The sequence below is a fragment of the Antennarius striatus genome, chromosome 8, assembly GCF_040054535.1.
Source record: "Antennarius striatus isolate MH-2024 chromosome 8, ASM4005453v1, whole genome shotgun sequence".
Lineage (NCBI taxonomy): Eukaryota > Metazoa > Chordata > Actinopteri > Lophiiformes > Antennariidae > Antennarius > Antennarius striatus.
This window is the reverse complement of record NC_090783.1, coordinates 5,441,541-5,465,954: the sequence shown is the minus strand read 5'-3', so window position 1 is coordinate 5,465,954 and position 24,414 is coordinate 5,441,541. Positions and strand designations below refer to the sequence as shown.

Sequence of the window (24,414 nt, the reverse complement as noted above, 5' to 3'; positions counted from 1 at the left end):
TTGGCTCATTTATTTATCTTTTCTCAGTTTCTCAATGATGCCGTTTTTGCTTTTCAGGCATCCTGCTGACTGTTCTGAAAAACCATGAACCTCTCGTTTCGATGTGAATTCTTACTGATACTTTGTTTTCTTGTGCCAGAAGGTCCTGCTGATCATGTGACTTCTCTTATTTTGAGGTCTCACGTTGAGGTGACATAAAAGTGACTGCCATCTTTTTTATAAACTGAGTATTCTACAAGACCACGATGATCTCCACTTCCCTGATTTGACAGATTTTCGTCTTATTGAATTAAAAAGGAGCTGCTGGAGCCTGATGCAGGTGTGGAGACTTCATGTTCTCACATGCATGAATGGAGGAGATAGTGGCCACAGCACATGGCGATGACTGATGGTCTCCTCTCTAGCCAACAGGGGGAAGTGTTGACTAAGTAATAGCCAATCATTTTTCTTCGCCATGCTATCCACTCAGCTTAAACATATTGAAAAGTTCTTTGTGTTGACGCACGGACACACACTTGTGTGCACACACACAAAACCCACATGCAGATATGACCAAGAATGTACAGCACGTCAGCCTTTCCCTCGCCCTGTCAGAGAAATGAAGTCTTATCTCGCTGTGCAAACACTGCTTCTGCACAGTGAAGGAGGAAGCAGAGCTCTGGCTGTCATCTCCTCACCAGCCCATCTGTCCAAACACCCAAACCTCCCACACACAACGCTGTGCCATTAAAAAGTCGGGGACCTTCACGGGTCTCCATGATGAGATACAGCCTCATCCCGTTAATCCATCCGTGTTTGTATTTAGACAAGCAGATGACCACTTGCTCTGAGCGTGTTCAGTGTCTAAATAAGACGCTTGTGGGGTCAGACTTATCTGTCAGACTGAACACAGGGAGCATCGCTTTGTTCTTAAATGCCTGATCAAAATACACACACACACACACACACACACACACACACACACACACACACACACACACACACACACACACACACGTGCCAACATAATGACAAAGATGTGTGTGCATTTGTCTGTGACACAATGAGTCTTCCATATACACAAGTATGCACGTGTGCACACACACACAGACACACAGACACACAGACACACAGACACACACACACACACACACACACACACACACACACACACACACACACACACACACACACACACGCGCACTATATGAGCCAGTTGGCAGCTGTAACAGGCTGGGCACTTGTCTGGACACAAGCTTAAGGCAGGATTTTATTGGATGTAATGGAAAACTGGCCAGCTTGTAGTCAACAGTGAATGGCTCTGCATATCAACTACCTACTTTCATCCAATTCTCTGGCAACAATTTAAGTTTCTGTTTTGCTAATGCTTAAACAACAGGGAGCCTTTGAGCTTGAGTTTTGTCTCACTCCTTTCAGTCGAGCGGATGCGTGGTGATATTTCTGCAACACTAACGTTTTATAGGAAACAAAAAAATGTTGAATTTGTTGCTGTTTAGTGGAAGAGAGAGAGAAATCTCACCAGTCAGACTACCATCATCAAATGTTCCTAACTTAAAGTCAGTTCTACACTTCGCTATGAAAGGAGTTAATCATAGAGCATTACAGTTTGTGTTTCAGAGGAGATACAATAAAACCTCAATCCATCAATCCATAGGAATCACCTATAAAGTGGATTTACCGCATTTAAAACTTAGTGACGTTTTGGTATATGTGTGAAAAGTGTATATAAATCATGGCAACCATAAGAGAGTAATGGCTGCAAGCTGGCCCCCTATGCAACAGAACTTTACCACTTGACCCCGGCTGAAACACCACGCATCTCACTGCACTTGAGGATTTCTACAGAGAAACACACAGTGGCCACAGGCGAAATCAAACACCCTGGTCGATGTCTACATGGAGGTAGCAGAAAACAGAGCATTGAGCTCCTTCAAATTAAAAGCTGTAAGTTCAGATACGAATGAAACCCAGATCAGTATCAAGGAAAGCAAGGTAGACGACGCAGCGAACAATGATGGCGCTCTCAACGCTGAAGTTCAATCCTACCACACCAAAACCAATACCTGTTGTTTGATATGAATGAATGAATGAATGAATGAATGAATGAATGAATGAATGAATGAATGAATGAGTGAATGAATGAATGTTCCTGCATAGCAGGGGGAAAAGAAAATTGATATCAATATCAAGAGATGGTAAACTGACTGTACTTTGTTGAGATATTTCCTCAGTCACATACTTAATTGGTATTAATATATTTACTCAGACATAATTAATCTGTATACTTTGTAAACTCATTCACTGCCAGCGCTTTGAAGCAACTGAACTCCTTCAGCAAATGTTCTCCCAGGTTCTGGACATTTATGGTGTTTTCTTTCTGTTCTAGACCGATCACAAGAAGCTTCGCTCAGAGCGACACCATGTTCGCCTGTGGGTGCGTTCTGACATACACAAACTTTGTTGCATTGTAAGCTGCAACAACTTTTCCATTTTCCTCTGGTTCACCATCCTCAGTTGTGTTAGTGGATCAGTCGTCTGGATGCCAAATTTCATGATTAGAAGCCTGATTTTCACTGACAAGCTACTTCAGACTGTCTCCTAGCCCTCGCTGTATAAAAATATATATAATCTGTAGATGTCTCTGGAAACCAGTGAGTTAAGAGATAACCACTCGTATAATGAACTTAGTTCAACAACTGTGATGTTTGCTCAGACATACAGTATGTCTGCTCAGTCACTTTTATTTACATTATACATACGTATCAAAACTATGCTTTAAAGGTTCATTTGCTGTTCATCTAGTATAATGGAGTCAGAACAATTAAACTTACAGTTTTACATATTCTGTAACTGTGTAACTGTGTGTAACTCAGAATATCCTGTTCCTGACACACTCAGTCTGGAACTCTGATTCTGGAATGTCAGAGTGTTCAGACCAGATATCAGAAACCATCATTAAAACATGACCGGGTCATTCTGCATTGTCTGGAGGAAAAGGAAGGATTTAGGTGAAAAGAGCCTCTTAGCATGGTTTGGACTCTCAGTTCTTCAATGATTGTACTTCTCCTTGGTGAGATTTGATGCCGCTGAATGAACCCTCTGCAGAGTTTCATTTCATTCTGTCTGTTCAATAAAACTTGTGTTTTGCTGAAATCTGACATTTTCTTCTTTCTTCCATAAATGAACATGATGTCCGGGTATCTGAGGACCGGAGAGTTCTGTTCTCCTCAACCCTGATAACTATGAGTGCCTTTCCAATCTGACTGACTCGTCACATTGCTTTAAAAAATGACCAGCGTTCACAGTGGTATCAGTTCATACTAGTCATATAATAGCCCACATCACAATGGAGCCATCATGAGGAATTTAGTTTTTTATCCTTTTTTTTTGAGGGGGGGGGGGCATTCATGCAGGATCAAACCACTGACCTTCTGATAAGTGGATGTCTGCTCAGCCTCCTGATCTACCACAGGATAAAACCACCATGATATCCAGTGAAGAGTAGAACTACAGGCTCGACGCTGTCATCCCATATGTGAACAGAGTGTCATTAATTACAGTGCAGTCCTGCAGTTTCACCGCTATTACCTCCGTTAGTCATGTGACCTTAATGACTCACATGACGGCCAGCAGGTGAACAAACAACCTGTGCTCTCAACAACCCTGACGACTCACAGCGACTCACTCCCTGGGTGGGTCAGTGGCCTCAAAGTGAGTTTATGACTTTCAAGGTTAATGACCTCACAGGAGGGTAAATACCTGGAACAGCCCCCCCCCACCCCTGCACACACACACAGACACATTAGAACTGAAGCCTCTAGGAGGGGCGGTGTATTTTCAGAATTAAAAATAAGTTTTTGTGCTTTGAATTTAACAAAATGAATGTAAGAATGTAAGGAGGCAGTAAGCATACATTCAGTGTGTCATTTAAAGGCTTTGATTGCAATTCATGAAAAGAATTAATACTAATTTTAGGGCCTTTTATTAAAAAAATCTACAACAAAAGCCTTTTCTACCAGATGTTTGTGCTGCGAGTATTCAGATTACTTTTGCAGATGAAGATAATGAGAACAAGGGTAATCTGGAATAGTCTTTTTCTACATACTGTATATATTAAATATATTTGATGCATCATAAGGGTCATTTCGGGTTTCGGGCAGCATCTCATGACAACATTGACAAGGTGAGGAACTGATTGAGGAGCAGGAAGGCTTGATAATAAAAAAGCCACTTACCAGGGTTGTGTGAGGTGATGACATCAGCGAGCTGCTGCTCAAGGATTGGCTCCTTCTTGCTGTTGTCTTCATCCTGGAGTTTATCCACCATGGCGATTACGCAGTTGAGACATTTGGCCACACTGGCCCACACCCTATCCTAAAACAGCCAATCAGCAGTAAGATAAGCATCAATGATTACATGTCTGTCTTTACCACTTTGTTTTGAGACAGTGAAATAGAAGGAAAGCAAAGCGTGGAACGAAACTTCGGAGAGAAAGTGCTAACACCATAGAAAAAAAAGTCCGTTATGTCGAAAAACATAGCAAAAAGTCGTTTCCTTTCAAAATCTAAACTGACCTTGTGGCTAAAAGGTCAAGAGGAAATTGCTGTCTGGATATTCTGAGATTACTCTCAAAGCATTTGGATTGTTTCCAGCCTACTCTTTCTTTTCCTGAGCTCCATCTGTTAGCGGATGAATAGTCGCTTTTGCTTCTCTCTCTCTGTGTATGTGTGTGAGTGTGTGTATGTAAGTATGTATCTGTCTGTGTACCAAGTGACAATCCCACTGAAATGAATGCGTACTTTTAGTCGTGCCATGTATTTTGGTTTTTGTTGCTTCCAAATCACGGCTTGAATGTTACAACGGTTTGGAATATTTTGAGACATAATTAGGCACTGGTGTGCAGAAATCACGATAAACTCCTGCTGTCACCGTGGCAGACAACAAACAAACCAACAGCCATACACACTTCAGTGAAGAGGACGTTGTAAATTAATTATCTGTCATGATATAACATTTAAACCCCATAAAGAATGATTCTTATGAAAGAGAACAGGGTCATTTTTGAAAGAAATTGTTAGTTACCATAAAACCTTAGAATACAGTGATAGAATATCCCTATGTGTGTGTAAAATGAGGTTTAACACTTGTCAGATTGTGCTTAAATATACATAAAAAACCACACAGCTTGGAAAGATTAGAGCGGCAGTCACACTTACCCATTCCTCTTCGTCATACTCATTATGATGCGGTATGGAGTCTTGGTGCTTCAGTGGCAAAGGTCCTTCTTCTCCTCCCATTGTGGTTTGAGATCCCTCCACATTATTACACACCACTGTGCTCTCCGTGACCGATGTGGCCGGACTGTGGCCTGGAAGTCCCTGGCTCGGGTTCTGTTTCTGGTCACTTCCCTGATGGATGTGGCCTTGATGTTGGTCTCCTTGCACCAGAGTTTGCTTCTGGTTCTTGGAAACGTACCCAGGCCGAGCCGTATGCAGTGCTAGGAGTGCATTCTTGACCAATTCATCCTTAAGCGTGTGAACAAATTGTTCTGTCTGCAGCAAAAAAAGAGAGATCAGAAGAAACGAGATGCTGAAAGTTATTATAAGACACCAAAACAAATTAAAATCTAAGCAACAGAGTAGAGAGAGGCAGGGGGAGTCACACTGGTGGGTTGAGTGGCTGGAAGAAAATACTGGTGGAATTGAGCTCGGAAGCAGGCGACTATTTACAGAGGGAGTGAAAACAGACAAGGAAAATGAATACTCTCCTCCACTATAAAGTAGCTGCACTCCATTACCGCAGCACAGCCTGTGAGCAATACGAACAGCAACGAACAACAAACAATTCAATTACTCCTCCTTCCAGCCTGTTTTTCCGAGGAGCACACCTTCTCTGATCTCAAATTCAACAGCTGCTGCAAGTCGGCGATGATCCCGGTCCAAAGGAACTCGGTGCTTTCTGCTGAAATGATAAGGGCTCTAAAGAGTAATTGAGTTAGCACTGCAATAAGCAATTTTATTACAACAGCAAAACAAAACAGGAGCCAAGCAAGAAAAGAAACCAGAGATGCTGATATTAACAAATGTCTGTCACACAAACATCCTTTCCCTGCTCGTGGTGTCCTGATGCGGAATGAATGGCGAGACTGCTGAAACTGTCTGAAGTTGGGGAGCTGACTTTGTCAGCAAAGAGTAAAATACATGTGCACAACAACTGGGCCAGTTCTGACCCGATACATATTTTGGTTTGTCCTTTAGGCAAAGGTGGTCGACTTGCCACCTCTTTCACTGCAGCAGGCTAGATGTATAGATGGCCTGCCCCACTGTACTGACTAAAACGATGCTGATTGACTCTGTAATAGGGATTTTTTAGTCTAGTCTTGACAGTTCAGTGTTAAAGATTAATTTAAGATTTGTTCATCACCCACCTGTTAGCTGAACTCAATGAGCAGTCCTCCCTCTGGGGGATCTGTGTTCAAACAGACCGCCAATGAACGAAGACGCTTCACATCAAGGGAGTCAACAAAGATTCTTAATGGTCTCCCCTTATTAAACTGGAGCTCCCTACACTGTTTCTTCTCTTGACTACTTAAATCTAATTCATTACATCTTCTACTGAAACAAGACTTCAGACTTGCTTTGAGAATTTTTCTTTCGCGGCGTTTCTCTAATGATGCAACTACAGTCTGATTCAGTCATTAAGTAAACACAGTTCTGGCCCTATGACTTAAACAATATAAGACTTGTCCACATGAATGGTTCATCTGATGAAAATATGAGACTGGAAAACAAATTATAGTGAAGGAACACACCATTGTGTTGGATTCATATCCATTTTAATTGCTTTGTGTGGATCTGAATGAGTGCCATTACTCTATGTTGCAGATGTGAGAGCTGGAATCTCTGGATAAGATGATGTGTGTAATTGTCTGAGAACGAGCAGTTCTGCTAGAACACTCCTGTTTGATGCACAGAACTAGAGACAAAGTAAGCATCATTTGATATGCTGAAAATATTAAATGACTAAAAAATGAGGCACGCCTGAATCGCTAAGTACTTAACAGGAAGTGGGAACTCAAAATGTAAATTCATATTCAAATTGAACTCTGCTTATCTGACCTCAATGTTAATTTGCAATCTATGAGAACATGAATTATTCATTATCTTTTCCTGCGATGATTGTACAAAGGAGCACACTGTATTTTCAACAATCTGTATCCTATTTGCACTTCGTAATGACAAGGTCACATATATATATTTAACTATGCCAGACCTCATGGGGTAAATATTCAAAAAAAACCTGCTACGTCACATTCCTAAATATTCTGTTGGAGCCAGGACTCAAATCAGATTAGAGTTAAAAATGTAAAAAGCATCATAAAAATACAGTGTACTGCAGGAAGCATAAAGGGATTCTGTTTGAAATGAAATATCAAAGGCATTCTTCTTTGGACAAAGAAACTTGATTTCCCTTCTCTAAGTAAACTTTGTTCCTGATTGAGAGATCTGAAATGTTGAATATCCCTTGAGAAATTAAATCTGTTGCTATGTCTTCAGTACAACCAAGAGTGAAAATTTGCAAAGTGTGTGCTAGGTTGGATCTAAAAACAAGAAAATGATCAATATATTCACTTGAATTGTTCTCAACTTGTTCAACAATTTAATTATAAATTTGGGCTGTTTTCCATTCCCTGTGAAGTGACGTGAGGTTGAATGGACACAGTATGACAAATAGCAGCAACCCTGGTTGGAATACAGTTCTTTATATGACATCTACAAGCAGTTATATTGAATAAAATGATCAAACACATGATCAAACCCCCTCTTCTCTTTTTCTGGAAACTGTTAAATGTCCTGCAACATAGCTAGAAGCAGAGGAGACGCATCCAGTAGAATTTTCCATGTGATTAACATCAGAGTAGTAGAAGAAATGGGAGTATTATCAGCACATCTGTAGTCTCAAACAATAACCCGAATGGAAATGGAAGCAAATGTTGCACAAGGCCTTGAGTCATGGTTCTAAATGTCAAAGGAACAAGTCAAAGGCAGCGGGAAGGTTCTTCCATCTGTCTGGTTTTCTCTATAGGGTCTCATCTTCCCCATGTTCTCTGAAAGCGTGAAACACTCTTCATTAAAGACTCCGCAGAGAAACACTCTCAAATGAACTTGCTTTTATTTATGTGTCTCTAAAAAACATATCAATTATCTGACTGAAAAAGTGTGTGTGTGCGTGTGTGTACGTGTGTGTGCACGTGTGTGCATGTGTGTGTGTGTGTGTCTGTGTGTGTGTGTTCACTCCTTTTTTGTTCCATTTTATTTGTACTTGAAAGATTTTTTGATTTGAGTCACGGAATTTTGTCTATTACATGTCAAAAAAAGAAGAAAAATACAAGACAGAACAAAGACCTTCTGCTGTTAAAATACAGACAAATGGGGTTAAACCAATCCAGTTTTGAATTTGTACATAACTGGCTTCTGAGTACACAGGAGTGTGTGCAGCGATCCATCTTTATTTATGAACACATAGGTGTTTGCATGACCACAAAAATAAATGTAATTACTCTGATAAATGATTGGAAGTGTAGGAAGAAAATGTTGATGTACCACATGCTCCGTAGGGTGGCTTTGGAACTCGAAGATAGCGATGCCACTTGAACATCAGCTTTAAAATACACACAATCACAGTTTCACGCTTGCCCTGCACTCAATCACACACAAACACACAGAATCACAGCTTGAGATTTCAATCAGAAAGCTGCTCTGGTTGTGCTGACCAGGCCAAGGGGTTTACTTGGCCACAGTGTGCGTGTTTAATCAAGGATGAGAGGAAGTGGTGACAGAGTGAATGTACCAATTAAGTAGGCTGATTGCACTCTATTCCACCGTGGTCTAAACAATCTCTCCCACAACAGATTGCAATCTGACAGCACCAGATGTAATTCATTAATTATACTGATAAAAACGCCTCTATTCCATAAACTTCCATGCTGCTATTCACTTTTGTTAGTTTGGCGTTTCCGTGAAAAAGTGCAAATTCAATTATACACCGTGTGTGTGTGTGTGTGTGTGTGTGTGTGTGTGTCTCACTGTGTCGCATCAACAGCTGGACTGCAGTTTTTTTCAGAATATATAAATGATGTATATTGTTTGCAATGAAAACTATTGGCTAAGGGCTTGAAAACAGAACCCCAGAGCAAACAGTCAAGTAGTTTTGAGGAGAGTTTGAGATTACACAAACTTAACGGCACACTTAAAGATTAGAAGATTGCAATGCCACAGAACAAAAGAGGTGGTTTGAGTGTTGTCACAGTTCGAGGCCAAGAGGGATAAAGGAATAGTGATGACAGACATGGGGGGTGGGTTGGTGGGGGGCTGCCTCACCTTGTCAGAAAGGTTCTTAAGTGAATCCCTCAGTCCAGGGGATGAGTGCTCTTGGGCAGCCTGGAGTAGCTGTTCTGCTAAGCCTGTGATGAGGGGATGAAGGACGTTCATGGTGCTGAGAACCTCGTGAGCTTTGGCTGTGTGCTCTGGAGAGTAGTAGATACACTGGTACGCGGTGCTGAAGCTGTGGTGGAAGAAAAGAAACAAATCAATTCAGACCTGACAGATCTCACTGCAGCTGTATGGTGAGAGAACGCTTCACTTCGAAGACCGCACTTTAAGGACAAGCTGTGATTCATAAAGAACTGGGCCACCCTCGCGTTTACACCAAAGTATGATTGAAAGCAAATGTATGTTCAGTGCTGCTCCCTATACTTGTGTATGTGTGTGTGTGTGTGTGTGTGTGTGTGTGTGTGTGTGTGTGTGTGTGTGTGTGTGTGTGCTTGCCGTTTGCCAAAACCAGCAGAATATGAAAGGCAATGTTTGATATCAAACAAGGTCCAAGCTGCATTGCAGGGTGGGATGGGTGACCTGCTCCATCTGGTGACAAAATCAACAGCGATACAAAAATCCAGGGGAAATAATCTTTCCTGTAAGGTGGAGTTTCAGTTGATGTTGTTCTAAAACAATTCTTTAAGATGTTATTACCGATGCTTAAAACATATTCAAAACATATTAAGCAAAATTATTCCGATAACGGCCATTGACACTTTGATACCAGTAACTTGTCAAATCTTCACCTTTTTGGTCAGCAGCTCTAAGCACCACCTATAACAACTATGTACAACAACTATGAATGAATGCCCTGCTGTGATAAACAAGTGAACTCCTTCTTAACAGTTTGCAAATTGTGACTAATTGCATTTACCTTGAATCATAGTTGTAAATCAGTTTCGATTGTATTAAACACAGCATGGCACTGTAACTTGATGAAAGGGGCCGAAATGCAGCAGAAAAGCCACAAAATGGATTGAAAATGTGCTTTGAAATGGCTATTGAATGTGTTTAGGGTCAAGAAAATTTCATTAGGCTGCACTCATCGTTTGAGCATATTTTTTACATCCTGCTTCTTTTGCTGCCTATACAGCAGCTTCCCAGGTACTCAGCCAGAGCTGTCAAATTGGACCTGAAGTCTGACGTCAACCCATTTTCACTCTATGAATAATTAATAACTTCCTCATTTCTAGTGTGCTACTTAATTCTTCGACAAAAACAACTTTTGTCAGTTCCTAGATTCAGGGCAAATCATTTCAATCAAATATTGTCCTCAGGTGAAGTTCTTGTGACTTTCAACCAGTTTCTGTTGAATCCTCGGCATAAATTGTAGTGTGTAGTGAGGCAGACATTTCTAACCCTGCATGCTAGCACAGAATCCTCTGCGCAAGCCTTTATGTAGGCCAGACCCCAGAGCCAGATCCAGAGGCATAATTGATACGGAGAAGGAGGCATACATACAGAACAAAGGGCTACCATAATATTATCTTTGAAGCATTCTTAATATTTTGTGGCAAAGGAAAGACCATGCTTCCTTAGAAGTTGTCCGTTGTGGAACGGAATCATCTGCATTATGGGGCGGCAGTAGCTCAATCCACTAGGTCTTGGGGTGGGGACCAGAAGCCAATGGGGGCTACTTTGATAAATCAAAGGTTTAGAATATGTTTTGATTTGTAAATGGATTTCATGATTTCTTTTTTTACTAAAATTCTTTATTTGTTCTATCCCTTAATGTCAGAGTACACTGAGATATTAAACTGGACCATTTTCAATGAAATTCTGGAAAAATTGACCGGTAGTGTAGATTAGTATATACAGTGGAAAAAATAATTTCCCTAAAGGGATAAGTATACTTCTTCTCCTGCTTCTTCTTCAGGCCTGTGTGACAGAGCACCCACTACCTGGGCCAACAGCATGATGGGAAATGGACCTGACCCACAGTGGAGACTTCTGTACAAACCTCCCCTCAAGAAAAAAACAGCCGACCTCCAGTGGAGGATTTTACATGGTGCCATCGGTTCCAATGCTTTTATCTCTGTTTTCACCCCTGCGGTGTCCAGCCAGTGTCCCTTCTGTCCCCTTCATGAAACAGTCTTTCATGCTTTTAGTGAGTGTGGGAGACTTGCAGTGCTCTTCACTCTTCTAATGAATGTTTTTAATCTGTTCAGTGAAAATTTTAGTATCAGGAAATTCATCCACGGTGCTGGGTACAATAAATCGAATAAAAGAAAGTGGCAGCTTTTAAATTTTATCTCTGGAGAGGCAAAACTCGCAATTTATGTGACCAGGAAGAGGAGAATTGAAAACAACACTGTTCAAGAAGCAGCTACTGTTTTTTTGCTTGAACATCAGATGTCGCTTAAAACTAGAATATGGTTTCTATAAAATGACAGAAGACCTGAATAACTTTAGGAACATCTGGTGTCACAAAAATGTCCTATGCACTTTAGTTAATGATCAACTCACTTTTGCAAACTTCCTAATATAATGCAATTTTTAAATTGTATTTCCGTTCATTTATTGGTTATTAGTGTTTTTGAAGCACTTTAGTTCTTTCATCTAATGAAAAATTGTAAAATGTTCTGAATGTGATTGAAGTTTTTTGCAAAAAAATCTTCTTCTTCTGAAGCACTTTCGTGCTTTCATCTAATGTAAAATTGTAAAATGTTTGAATGTAATTAGAGTGTTTTTGCAAAAAAAAAAAAAAAATCTTCTTCTCCTGCGTCTCCTTCTCCTGCTCAGTCACCAGACCAGTGAGACGAACCAGTCCAAGAAGTCAGACGCTGAGCTGGAGGGATCCACATGCAGTGAGCAGCCCTGAAGCCCACAGTGAACCTGATGTAGGGGATTTTAAGATGTTTTGTTGGAATCAACCCAACCAGTGGCACCAAGACAGCAAAGCTGGTCAGCCCAAGAAATGGGAAGGTGATGGAGAAGAACAGCAACACAGTCAATCCTCATGTCTCCTCTCTGCTTAGGCGACTCATGGACTTTGAATGGCTTTCTCTGTAGTCCAAAAGATAAGGACTGTTCTCTCACATTGTGTGAAAACATTGTTTCATTGTTTCTGTGAATTGTTCTTCATGTTCCATGCACCTTTTGCATATCATGCCCAATTCATTGACTCTAAGCTTGCTTGACCAATGCTGGACAGTCACATTTGATCTGAATGGAGCCTATGGCTCTGATTTTAGGAGCTGTTAAGAAGTTACCTCAGGTTCTTTAGGCTTAACATGTATTGCACAAATGCATTGAGTTTTAACAAAAGTTGTATTTTGTAGCAGGTCTCCTGCTTCTTCTTCTTCTTCTTTGGGATGGGCTGCATTGGGTGCCTCAAGGAGTGTTGTTTTTATCAAGAGAGGAGGGGGGACAGGGCCTCATCCACCTGGCTAACAGAACAGCCAAGTTCAGATTACAGTTCATCCAGCAGTTTCTGACCGGACCAGCGGATCTGACGTGGAGAGAGGTGGCCAGCTGCATATTCAAACGTGTGAACAACTTGGACCTGGATGCTGCACTGTTTTTAATGGACTCCAAGTTTCTAAAGTTTTGCCTCCGTTTTATCATGGTGTTTTTAAGTCATGGGCCCTATTTAAAAGCAGCCCAGGAAAAAGCTCTGACTCTCTGTTCTGGTTCCTGAAGGAACCACTAGTGCATGGAGCCAGGCTGGATGTCTGCAGTGGAGCCACACCTGGGCTGTCTGCAACACTTTGCAGAACCAGGACCATGACCCTCCAGCAGCTGGTGGACAATGCCGGGCCTGCGCTGGCGGATGCCCAGGCTGTGAGCTCCCTGCTGAACATCCAGTCCACCAGGGTGGCTCAGAGGGTGCTACAACTGTGGAGGAAGAGACTCTCCGGGAAGGAGAGAAGCCTCCTCCTGGACTGTAGTACAGGGACTGTACCGGACAGCAAAGATCCTTTCCCTGAGGTCCACATCAGTCCCGTTTGAAGAACTGGAGGGTCCTCTCCTCGGAGATGAATGACAAACCAGCCTACACACAGCCAACAAAAAAATACTGTACAGACAATTTGTAAAAGTAATGAACAAGAAAAACCTGTGTGACAGAGCACCTACTACCTGGGCCAACAGCATGACGGGAAATGGACCTGACCCGCAGTGGAGACTTCTGTACAAACCTCCCCTCAAGAAAAAAACAGCCGACCTCCAGTGGAGGATTTTACATGGTGCCATCGGTTCCAATGCTTTTATTAGTGTTTTTAACCCTACGGTGTCCAGCCAGTGTCCCTTCTGTCCCCTTCATGAGACAGTCTTTCATACTTTTAGTGAGTGTGGGAGACTTGCAGTGCTCTTCATTCTTCTAACGAATGTTTTTAAAATTTTAGTATCAGGAAATTCATCTACGGTGCTGGGTACAATAAATCAAATCAGAGAATGTGGCAGCTTTTAAATTTTATTTCTGGGCAGGCAAAACTTGCAATTTATGTGACCAGGAAGAGGAGAATTGAAAACAGTACTGTTCAAGAGGCAGCTACTGTTTTTTGCTGTAACATCAGATGTCGCTTAAAACTAGAATTTGGTTTCTATAAATTGACAAAAGACCTGAATAACTTTGGGAACATCTGGTGTCACAAAAAATGTCCTATGCACTTTAGTTGATGACCACCTCACTTTTGCAAACTTCCTGTTATAATGTACTAATTTTTATATTGTATTCCCCTTTGTTTCTTGATGTTTAATGTTTTTGAGTGTTTCGTGTTTTTGAAATTTCATCTAATGAAAAATTGTAAAATGTTCTAAATGTTAAAAATTTTTTCGCAAAAAATCTTCTGAGGCGCTTTAGTGCTTCATCTAATGTAAAATTGCAAAGTGTTTGAATGTGATTAAAGTGTTTTTGCAAAAAAAAAAAAATCTTCTTGTTCTCCTTCTCTTTCTTCTTCATTATCAAGAAATGTAATAATCTGAAGGCATTAAGAAAATTTGTGTAATATAGTAGCCACCTAGTAACTTTAAATTCTTGGCCTGGTCATTATTGCAAATGAGGTCCTTAGAGAGCTACCACCCACAAGATAGAAGCTAATCAAAGGAATCAGTAAGTGAGAGAGGTTTATATATAATACTCACAGAACACCATCGTTTCTTACATTCAAGCTTCTGTTTAACCCACTGCATAAAACTACCTTACAATGCAAGGATTTCAGGAAAAGAGAATACATCACTGAATAATCCAGTGCGACAAAGTAAAGTCTGTCAAAGCTTTTCATCGCCTATAAAACTACAATTGTCTTACTGCCTACACTAAGGATATAATGTTTTTATTCTGGCATTGGTTTTCCATTCTCTCTAACTGTGAGGAGGATTTACAAAAAAATGACAGGTTTTCATAAAACCTTGTGGGAGGATCCACTTTTTTTTTTCAATTTCTCTAACATTGCAAGATATTTTCACCATTTCCATTCTGACATGACCTACCTGCTGGATTTTGATGAAATTGGGTAGAAGGGTTGAACATGCAGCAAGGAAGAGTCCATTAAATTTGGGACTGGATCTGCACAAGCAGAGGGTTTTTTTCTGAGTTCTCTCTACTTATAGAAATTAAGAGAAAAAACACAACGGTACTGCAAAAACAGACATGCAGAAAGGGAGCGAAAGAGAAAGTTGTTGGAAGAGGACAACTGATCCAGAGACTTATATTCAATAACAGTCCTGTTGACTCGTAAGTACAAGTCCAATCACATTACATAGCCGATGCAGGCAGTAATGAATGTAGGGACCTACCACCTGATGCTAGAGGGCAGAATTGATCCCTTCTAAAACTGGCTAAGGCAAAGAACGTTAATTGCCTCATTGGCATTGCTGTCAGTACGAGTGGGACGACAAAGATCGCAGATGATATAAAGGTGAAAGAACATAAATCTGTGACAAAGGGCAAAGCAGGTGTTGCACATGAGAATGTGATTAAAATTTCAGTCTTCCAGGGTTCCAAGTCTTACATTATTTGGGATGCAAAAATGATGCAAAAATACATAATCAGGTTCTGCAAACAGTAAACCCTGTGAGGACGTCACACTGTTTGTAACTTGGTGACTGTGTCACAGAGTGGCGACTGAGTCACAGAGTGGTGACTGCACGATGGAGTAATATTTGAGGCCTTGATAAAAAATGGCACAAAGAGAACCTGTCTGGCTCTTCTATTTACCAAAGTGAGACTCCAGCTAAGTTCACAGCACTTATGGACTCATAAAAGACTCTCTCATTCCTTAATCCTTTATTTTTGATTAAAGTTGCAGTCAGAGAAGAACTTTTTTTTTCTCCTTTCCTGTTTACGATTTCATGCTGAATTCTTCTTCTTTCTGCAGTTGCCAAATGATCAGAACATTTTGAGCTTTTGATATCGATATTGTTCTTTTGCCTTGTAGCCTTACATTATCGTTAACGACCCCAAAGGAAGTGGAAAAGCCTTTACAAACAAAAGACTACATTTCTCTTTGTACGTAAAGTATAAAAGCATATAAGACCGTTTTTTAAATAACAAGAATAGAAGCAATGCCGTAAATTCTACAGCAGCTGCTCCTTCGACTACAATAGCTGAATTTGGTGTATGAATGTTTAATGATATTCATAGTGTGAATGTGAGTCATTTTCCGAGTACTATGTTAACATTTAAGTCTTCTGTATGCATGGTAATATTTATGTGAATGGCTATAAACCTAACAGACTCAATAAATTATTCCCACATACATGCAGTGCATTGCATTCCAAGATTCGAACTGACTAATTTTTACGCAGAAATTCAACATCATGAGCAGAGCTTTCTAATGCAGTCACAAACTCCACAGTCTGTAAATGGTGCACCCTTATGATATTTTATCACTTCATTTGGACACTTTATAGACCTCTATAAAACTGGGCATTTTACTGATCCTTTTCCCTGTCATTACAAATCTTTCTTGCAGACACCACTATTAGCAAGGAAAAAGCAGACATACCCCAGTCGGGGCAAAAACTCTGTTGTGTAGATTAATCTCCTCGAAAGCCACCTCAAGGTGTGGGACTTGTTTTTGTATATTTTAATCTGAAGATTAGAAACTATATAGCACAGTTCAGATACATATTTTTGTCGTGCATTGAGCATCCGATGCAGACCTAGCTGGTAAACTGACAAACAAAATATTATAGCATAGAGCAAAATCATGACCGCTCACACTTCCAGTTTTGTCAAAGTAATATCTACTCCATCCAGATATGACATGTAATTCAAATTAATCCAATGCAGCTATTTCCAGTTCAAGATCAAATTGTATATCTTGATCAAAACAATGGAGACAACTGGGTATTCAAACTTTTCAGAATCCCAATTTATCTGGCCTTGGGGCACACTCAGGCTGGAGTATATTTGCTCTCAGAACTCTTCTCCTCCCGTGAGAGAATATTACTTTGCTCTTAAGTGAAGCTCTTTGAGACTCCATTACATGACGTCAGTATAACACAGTGGGGAGAGCAATGCTTTTAGAAGAAATGGCTGTCTGATCCCAACACGTTCTGATAATGTATGATAATGGATTCTTCCTAGTCCCACCTCATTTACATGTGTGCCCCGGGAACATTAGGAGTCTCCAGACATGGCCGAAAGTGTGGTGTAACTATCTTTGCTCTCTATCCTTTGACTCATCAGATTAATTCCCTTCATATTCTCACAATTAAAGTTTCACAAAAACAACACTGGATCTCCAGGTGCAATAGTGGAACAACACTTGAGTATGAAGTCAAGAGCCTCAAACAGCACATTTTTTAAACCGGCAGCATTAGAGTGGACTTCAGTCTTGATTTTTCAAAAGGATCAACAGGAGTTGGTCTTAACAGTAATGAGAGTTAGAACGTCACCTGGCTCAGCGCTTAATTAAACCAGCATCTCCAAGGCTTGGCTAATTAATAGTGGAGAGGAAATTAATGAAGAGCTTGTGGCTCGCAGCTGACAGCCAGTAGAAGTCAAATCCAGCTACGTCAGCAGAGCCCCTGCAGCAGTCCAGGTGACTGCCAAAGCCTCCTTCATCTTTTAGACAGCACACTTATCACATCCGGCCACTGCCACACGGTCACTGTGAAAATATACGCCGCTCTGGTGACGCACTCACACACTCAAAGATCTGATCTCAAAACAGATTCTTTAAATTGTGAAATGCCATCTGTTGTTCAATCATGCATTTGGACACTATTCCCTTAGAATAATAGCCAAGTGTTTTCCTCAGTGATTCAGACCCAAGCTAGGAACCCTGATATGAGACCAACTAAATCTATAAGCTGCTGCCAGTCCATCAAAAACAGAAGCTGGAGCACACTGACTCAAGAGCAGGCAAAAAACTAACCACTTCCCACTCCTTCTGGTTTCCTGTCAGAGCTCACTCAGCAATCTTGGAAGGATGTTATTTAGTTAGACAACAGGCTGCCGGACCTTGAACATTGCCCTGAGAGACTCTATTAAATGTGTGGATTTTAGTTTTGACCACTCATTGTGTCCCAGGAATATGTTATCATGCAGTTCTGCTTGACCAGGAGGCCTGGCAAGACGACAGTCGTTCATTCCTTTCTGTTACAATGGATGGAAATCAAAGACTATGGAGAGAGAGGAGCTCCATTACACAACCCCTGCATCAACAAAGCTGATTGTACAAAAATGGCTCTGTCTAATATTTGAGACAGAGTGTCCCATCCGGCCCATAGAATATTAATGAATTCATGCATCTAACCACTAGAGGAGTGTGCTCGTCAATTAGCTTCCCAACCCCTTAGCAACCAGCCAGGAAGTCCCTGAATTTACGAGTTTCTAATTGTTGTCATCTCCATCCTCTCCAACGTCAGACTGACCTGCTCCCATTTCTTCCACCCTGGTAGTTGCCACGGAGCTGGCATCAGTTCGTTCTTTTTTTTTAAAGATTGAAACTGGAAGTTCTGTGTTCTCCTTGACTTGCTGACATAAGGAGCCATTCATTAGCTCAAGCGTTGGTTTCTGTGTAGCATTTTTTTAAATTGTTTTTCATTCTAAGCTGATATGAGTTATTAGGGATAACACTGATGTTGCCACATAAACCTTTTATTTTTTTAAAATCGGAGCCTCAAATTGTCTGTGGAGAAGAATTCTGGTACTTAGAAACTTGAAGTAGACAATACCTGCAGTAGATTATCTCCTTTTGTGATACATAAAAAAACCCCACACATACACACGTTCAATTTCAGGTATCAAATGTAGAAAGGCTGAATAATTGAAAAGAGGCTGTTAATGAAAGATTAGACCACCTCAGCAAATCCACAGCTCTGTCCACAGGGTACAATTAAATACAGATAAAAATCCAGTGACTTTTAAAACAGCCATTTAAGTGGGACTGCATGCATTAATGAAAGATAAATGCTCTTGCCCTGTGTGTACATGTGCAGGGTTTGTGGAGGAATACAAAATGTAGCTATTGATTACACTCTTTGCCGGCCCATCCTGAGAGACAAACTACATTGCATACTCTGGTCACTGCCAAGTTTGGCCAATGCAGGTTTTAATGGATCTGGAAAGCACACCCCTCCCTCTCTCAGAGTGTCCAATGAACAAAGACAAACAGCTCTTTTATTGCCCTCCTGGTGACACCTCTGTGCTCAGGTTCTCCTTTTTTCCCCTTGCCCAGTCCTTTTCAATCTTCTCTTTGATGAATTAATATCACAATGAATAGCCAAGTCTCACATCTTGCCGATTGTTCCTTTTTTAATCAAATGTTATTACAAAAGCCTGCTTCTGAAATGCACGAGGTAATACTGGGAGAAGTTTAATGAGTCAAGATCCGTCTGTGTATCTTTGCTAAAATGGGCGATCGTTGTAGCGTGAAAAGGCACACATAATTCCACCATTGAACATTCAAACGTGTAAAGAAAATCCTTCACCGGGGCATTCTAGGCCAAATATTTGCTCAGATATTTAGTGCATGTATAATAAAAGCAAATGAATCCGTGAAATAATGAGTATTCATGAACCTTCATTAAAACAGTGGCTGCAAACACTCCTGCAAAATCACAGAGAGATGGATCATTTCTGACCACAGTTGTCAAATGGCTGCATTGCAGGTCAAACATGGATAAGGCTAAGTGCAGACTGTAGTCAGTTAGCCAGGCAGAAAATTGGAAAATTTAAGCTACAGTGAATCATTAGCATTGTCACATTTGAAGCTAAAAGCCCTCTCCTTGGAGAATTCTTTTTTTAAAGCCTAATCTCTCATTCAAAATCATTTCACATCAGTGGACTATTGATATGCTAAGCTTATCCCTGTTCATACACACAAGCAAAAGTCACTATCTCCAGTAACGCCAGCTGAACATAAAGAAGTTCCTGCTTTATTATATTTTTTTATAAGCACAGGTCCACAACTATTTTTCATTTCCTACCCACACCTAACCCCTCTTGAGCTGCAAACTCTGTAACTAATTGGATCTGGCATGGTCTGTAATGACTTTAAACTCTATGGGGAACTTTTGGAAAAATCACCTTTCATTTCTTCTGGCATCACTCAAGTGGCCACACACTGAACTCCAGTGACAGACCTCCATCCTGCCTCCAATCGACAAAGACAGCAACATTTTCAGGATTCTGCTGATCTCAGGCTTGAGGAAGTCACAAATTTGTTGCCCCAATGCATGTTCAGTAAATGCATGTACACCTTACTTTATTAATTTAAATACAAAATATAGTAAATTATAACACTAAATTATTTTATTTAGTCAGCTGGTAAAGGTCGGTAAAGGGAGTAAACAAAACTTATCAAAATTTCAAGCAGGGACCTGCTTTCCTGTCACAGGCAGGACTCACTTCAACCGTTATTGACAACGATTTGCAAAATACCACTGATTTCAGTGTTTCAGCTTAAGGACAAACTCCTTGGAAAATGTTTAAGAGCAATAATCTTTACTGCAGGGCTCAAACTCATGTGGTAGTCAGTAATTGTACATTTGTGCCCAGCCCAAACTCTGCAATCACCACTTTGATCAGACATTCACTCCTAGCAAAACTTTGCCCTGAATGCTTCATTTGGTATTGAAGGGCAATTTAAAATCAGCGTCCAACTGGCAACTGGGAGGCTGCAGCAAAATGCCACTCTTATCTGACAACAACTTCAGGGAGGAAAAATGGTTACCAGGAGTAAGAACCAATAAGGAGGAGTTCTGACTCAACGGACCTTTCTCCATCCTGCCTGCTGCCTCCAGTCAAAATGAGATACCAGAGGCGGCGGAGCTGGAGTCTTAATACCATCATTTCTTAGCTGTACGTAGCTTCACAGGGCTTGGAAAAGCCACAGGAGGGAGACAAATTTGTTTGTCACTAACAATTATGTCCTAACTAAATTCTCTGTTTACACCTTAGCATGTGTCCTGTATTAAATTACCATGATGGACCTGTTTAATGGTTGTTTTGCCCTACCTCTTTTTCTCTGCTTCGTATCTGCTGAGGAGACGCTGCAGACCGCCACACTTGAAGCCCTGGAAGTGTGCTGCAGGGGCACCAACAGTGACAATGTCATAGGATGAATCTGGAAAGACGAAAAAAAGCATTTGGGGGGGATTTAGACAGTTTTTCAATTATCCCTATCATTGTGTGTTTTTCCACTTTAGAATATTGCGAATAGCCAAAGTATACTTTATGTATACGAGTCCATAAGTCAGTAAAGATGCCCTCGCCACCTTTTCTTATTAATTAAACATCGGTCACCTATAGAACCAGGATTTAATTTCCACAAAATGTAAATGAAGATTTCACAGATACCTAGGCTGACACAAGAGGCCCTTTGGCAATTACACCAGAAAGCCATGGAGGGAAAGACGTCTCTTAGAATCCAACACTGCACACCTCTGACCACAGACATACACAGCTTAAAAGATGGCTGTTACAGAGGTGATACAGCTATGAGAATGTACTAGTACAAATAGTTCTACTCTTTATTATCCTTGTGCCTGACCATGAGACTCCATGTCGAGTACATGTTCAGCTCCTGGAGTTTCTGGATATCTAAGTTCCCCTAATTGGTTTTCCTACAGGAAAAATCCTCTGAAATACAACAAGGGGTTTCAGAACATTAAGCAAAATGACCAATTTGTGCTTGATTTGTCTGCTCTTCCTCTCTCACCATCCTTTTCTCAATAAATCAACAACAGAACAAGCAGCTTAAACACTGGGAGGACAGTTGCTCCACAAAACAAGAAATTGGTGAAGGCATTCAGGATGAATAGTTGTGAGTTATACTTGCCCCGCTCCACAATCGCGTTTAATAGTGATATAACGCTCTTTTACTTGACCCATGCAGTTAAACTTTACTGAGCTTCACTTTTAGGTAGGAAAATATTTTGCAGTTGTCATTTTGGATACTGCAGAAAGTAATCTCCACCAAAATAAATGATTGCTGTTTGGAGCTCAGAGTGTTTTTCCTCCTGATCCCCTCGTCTTGCTGGATGAAATACCGCATAAACAAAATGGAAATGAATGAATGGTTTTGTGTTGTCGAGTGGATTGCCTAGCTGAGCTCAGTGAATTTGCTCACCTCAGAAAATCAAATAGAACAATAGAACAATAGACTAGAGTTGAAAAAGAGGTGCATTTAGAAGAAGGTTCCAGTTTTTCTTACCCCCGACTGCCATCATTCATCCAGTGTTTTTGTTTTGGAGCAAAATGTGCAATGTAATAACAATTCACTATCAAATAAGGTTCAGAGAAAATTAATCTACAGGCAGATCTGAGGATGAGTCTCACATGAGAAACACTAAAACCTTAAAAAGAATTACATCTGCTTTTGATTCCACCTTTGAGAATCTTCAGCTAGAAGGTAGCCACACATTCACAATGAAGAACTATTCAGTTAGATGACCTCTGTGCAAGACGGCCATTGACATCATTAGAGTCTTTTAAAGCTGCATGAGCCAATTTTTACACGAGCAAACAATTTTCTTCTTAATTTTTAAGCAGAAAATACACTGTTATTTTGCTAGTTTAGTCAATGAGTTTTTGTCGCATTTGTACTGCACTCGAAATACCTAGTGGGTGGGTAAACAGTGTGAGCTCAAAGTTCAATCCTTAAATTGTTAATATGCATGACGATGACAATCGTCTCATCTTCAAGAAAATGAAAAAAGAGGATTGTTCAAAGTGTACTTTTAATAAAGGTCAACATGAAATATTCCTTTAAAAAAAAACAACACCTTCCCTTGATGCCACAGTGCTGCCTTTAAACACCATGCACCATTAACTCAGAATGCCCAGATTTCTTAATTAACACCACCAAGCCGATGGGAGTTGTGCGTATCCTGCAGGGGAGTCTAAACCCAGGTCTTTCTGGTCGATGAGGTCCAATGCGCACGCAGTGGAACACCAGCCAGAGCACTGCTGCCTAGAACTGAGTCTGAAGCCCACAGAGGGCAATTATCACAGTGTCTATCAATCAGTTGACAAACTCCTCAAAGGCTTGTTTTATCTTAACTTAATCCCCTTTCTTCCTTTGACAGTGAAAGTCAGTTACAGGGTTGTATGATGACTTGATTCCGCTTATTTGATCTGTCTTCCCTGACGTTTTTACTGAAGGAACCAGAGTTTATGTCAAGGTTTGTCTCTTTTCACGTTTCTATCAATCACTGCCTGTATAGCTGAATCTGAGCTCCCTCAGATTTCGAGGCAGCTGTTAGTGACCTAATAGACTGAGACAGTTCCAGGGTAATATCAGGTGGTGCCTGCTCGATCGCGGCAGCGACGGAGACTTCCTGGTCTTTCTCAGCAGAGAAACGCTAAGGGCTTAATTAGTGTTTTGTCTATCTTTCTCAAGCCAAGTTAATCCTCACCTTTCCATCTGGGTGGTAACCTAGATCCACCTTATCTGGGCCCTCCAGGTATTGTATCTCTGACAGATGGAGGCACAGAAACACAAGATGACATCTACAGCAGCTTACGGTAATGTGTTTCATATGCAACCATCTATTTCATATCTATCTTCTATTCATAGTTTTCAGATTCAAGCAGCTTTGAAACAAATTATTTTGAGCTTGTTTGTCAAAAGCTGAATTTGAACTACTATGACAACAACTCTGACAATGTCAAATCAGCTGATGATCTCACAGGGGATCAATACCTGAAGTTTCATCTCACTGTTGGCTGTCCAGCCCAGACTTTTGCTTTTTGGATTCACTCACCGTGCTCACAGTTCCATATTAGATCACAGCAAGAAGCTGTGTTCACCTTAAAAGCCTTTATAACCGGGAAAGCCGTAAACAATAAAGGGTAGACCAACAGCTACAGAAAGGGATATTTCCCTTGTGACTTAGTAGAGACCTAATATAGAGATAAAGGGGAGTAAACATCGGACCATTGGACCCAGATCTATGACAGTGCTGCTCGGTACCGACTGGAAGCAGTCGATTGAGCTTTTTAACTTAAAGCTGATTATAGTTTTTCTAAAGCAGCTTCCCTGTGCCAGGAGGCAGAGGCCTCTGTGATTGTAGGTTTAACTATGAGAGTACTACAGTCATCGATTTAATCTCAAATGAACACTAGGAGTGTAATACCTGTCTTTCTGGGGCAAGTCACCCTCATCCTCTGGGTGTGCAGGTTTATCGGGATGAACTCAAGTGATTTCTGGGATTTGCAGCAGCTTGGCTTGAATGAACAACCTGAAACAAACACAGCAAATATATGACATCATCTTCAATAAGAATTGAGTTGAATTGAAAGAAATATGTGTGAACTGTTGCATCCGTAATGTGATTTTCATAACATTGCTTTTTTTTCTCTTTAATGATTCAGTTAAGTAGTCCACAAACAGCAATTACAACAACATGCAACTGGGTTGATCTTTTAATGATGATAAATGAGAATAAAAGCTTTGTACAAATGTCTGGATATTTAGTTTGTGACAAATAGAAATAAATAGAAATAATAACAAATTAACACCCACTTTAACTCATGGTTGTAAAAGTTGCTGCAGGGCAAATTCAATTATACACTGTGCGTGTGTGTATGCGTATGTGTGTGTGTGGGGGTGGTGGTGGTGGTGGTGGTGGTGGTCACAAC

General features: G+C 40.7%; 1 protein-coding gene across 5 annotated transcripts in view; it reads right to left on the bottom strand.

Moving 5' to 3' along the window:
• The window catches only part of inpp4b (inositol polyphosphate-4-phosphatase type II B), a 114,226-nt gene that overhangs the window by 13,213 nt on the left and 76,599 nt on the right, over positions 1-24,414 (bottom strand). For all 5 annotated transcript variants that reach the window (XM_068321908.1, XM_068321910.1, XM_068321912.1 and 2 more), the window contains 5 exons: positions 23,910-24,014; positions 20,788-20,896; positions 9,381-9,564; positions 5,217-5,552; positions 4,236-4,374 (listed from right to left, as the gene is read on the bottom strand). In XM_068321908.1, coding sequence (XP_068178009.1) covers positions 4,236-4,374; positions 5,217-5,552; positions 9,381-9,564; positions 20,788-20,896; positions 23,910-24,014 — 873 coding nt within the window. The remainder of the gene's footprint in view (positions 1-4,235; positions 4,375-5,216; positions 5,553-9,380; positions 9,565-20,787; positions 20,897-23,909; positions 24,015-24,414) is intronic.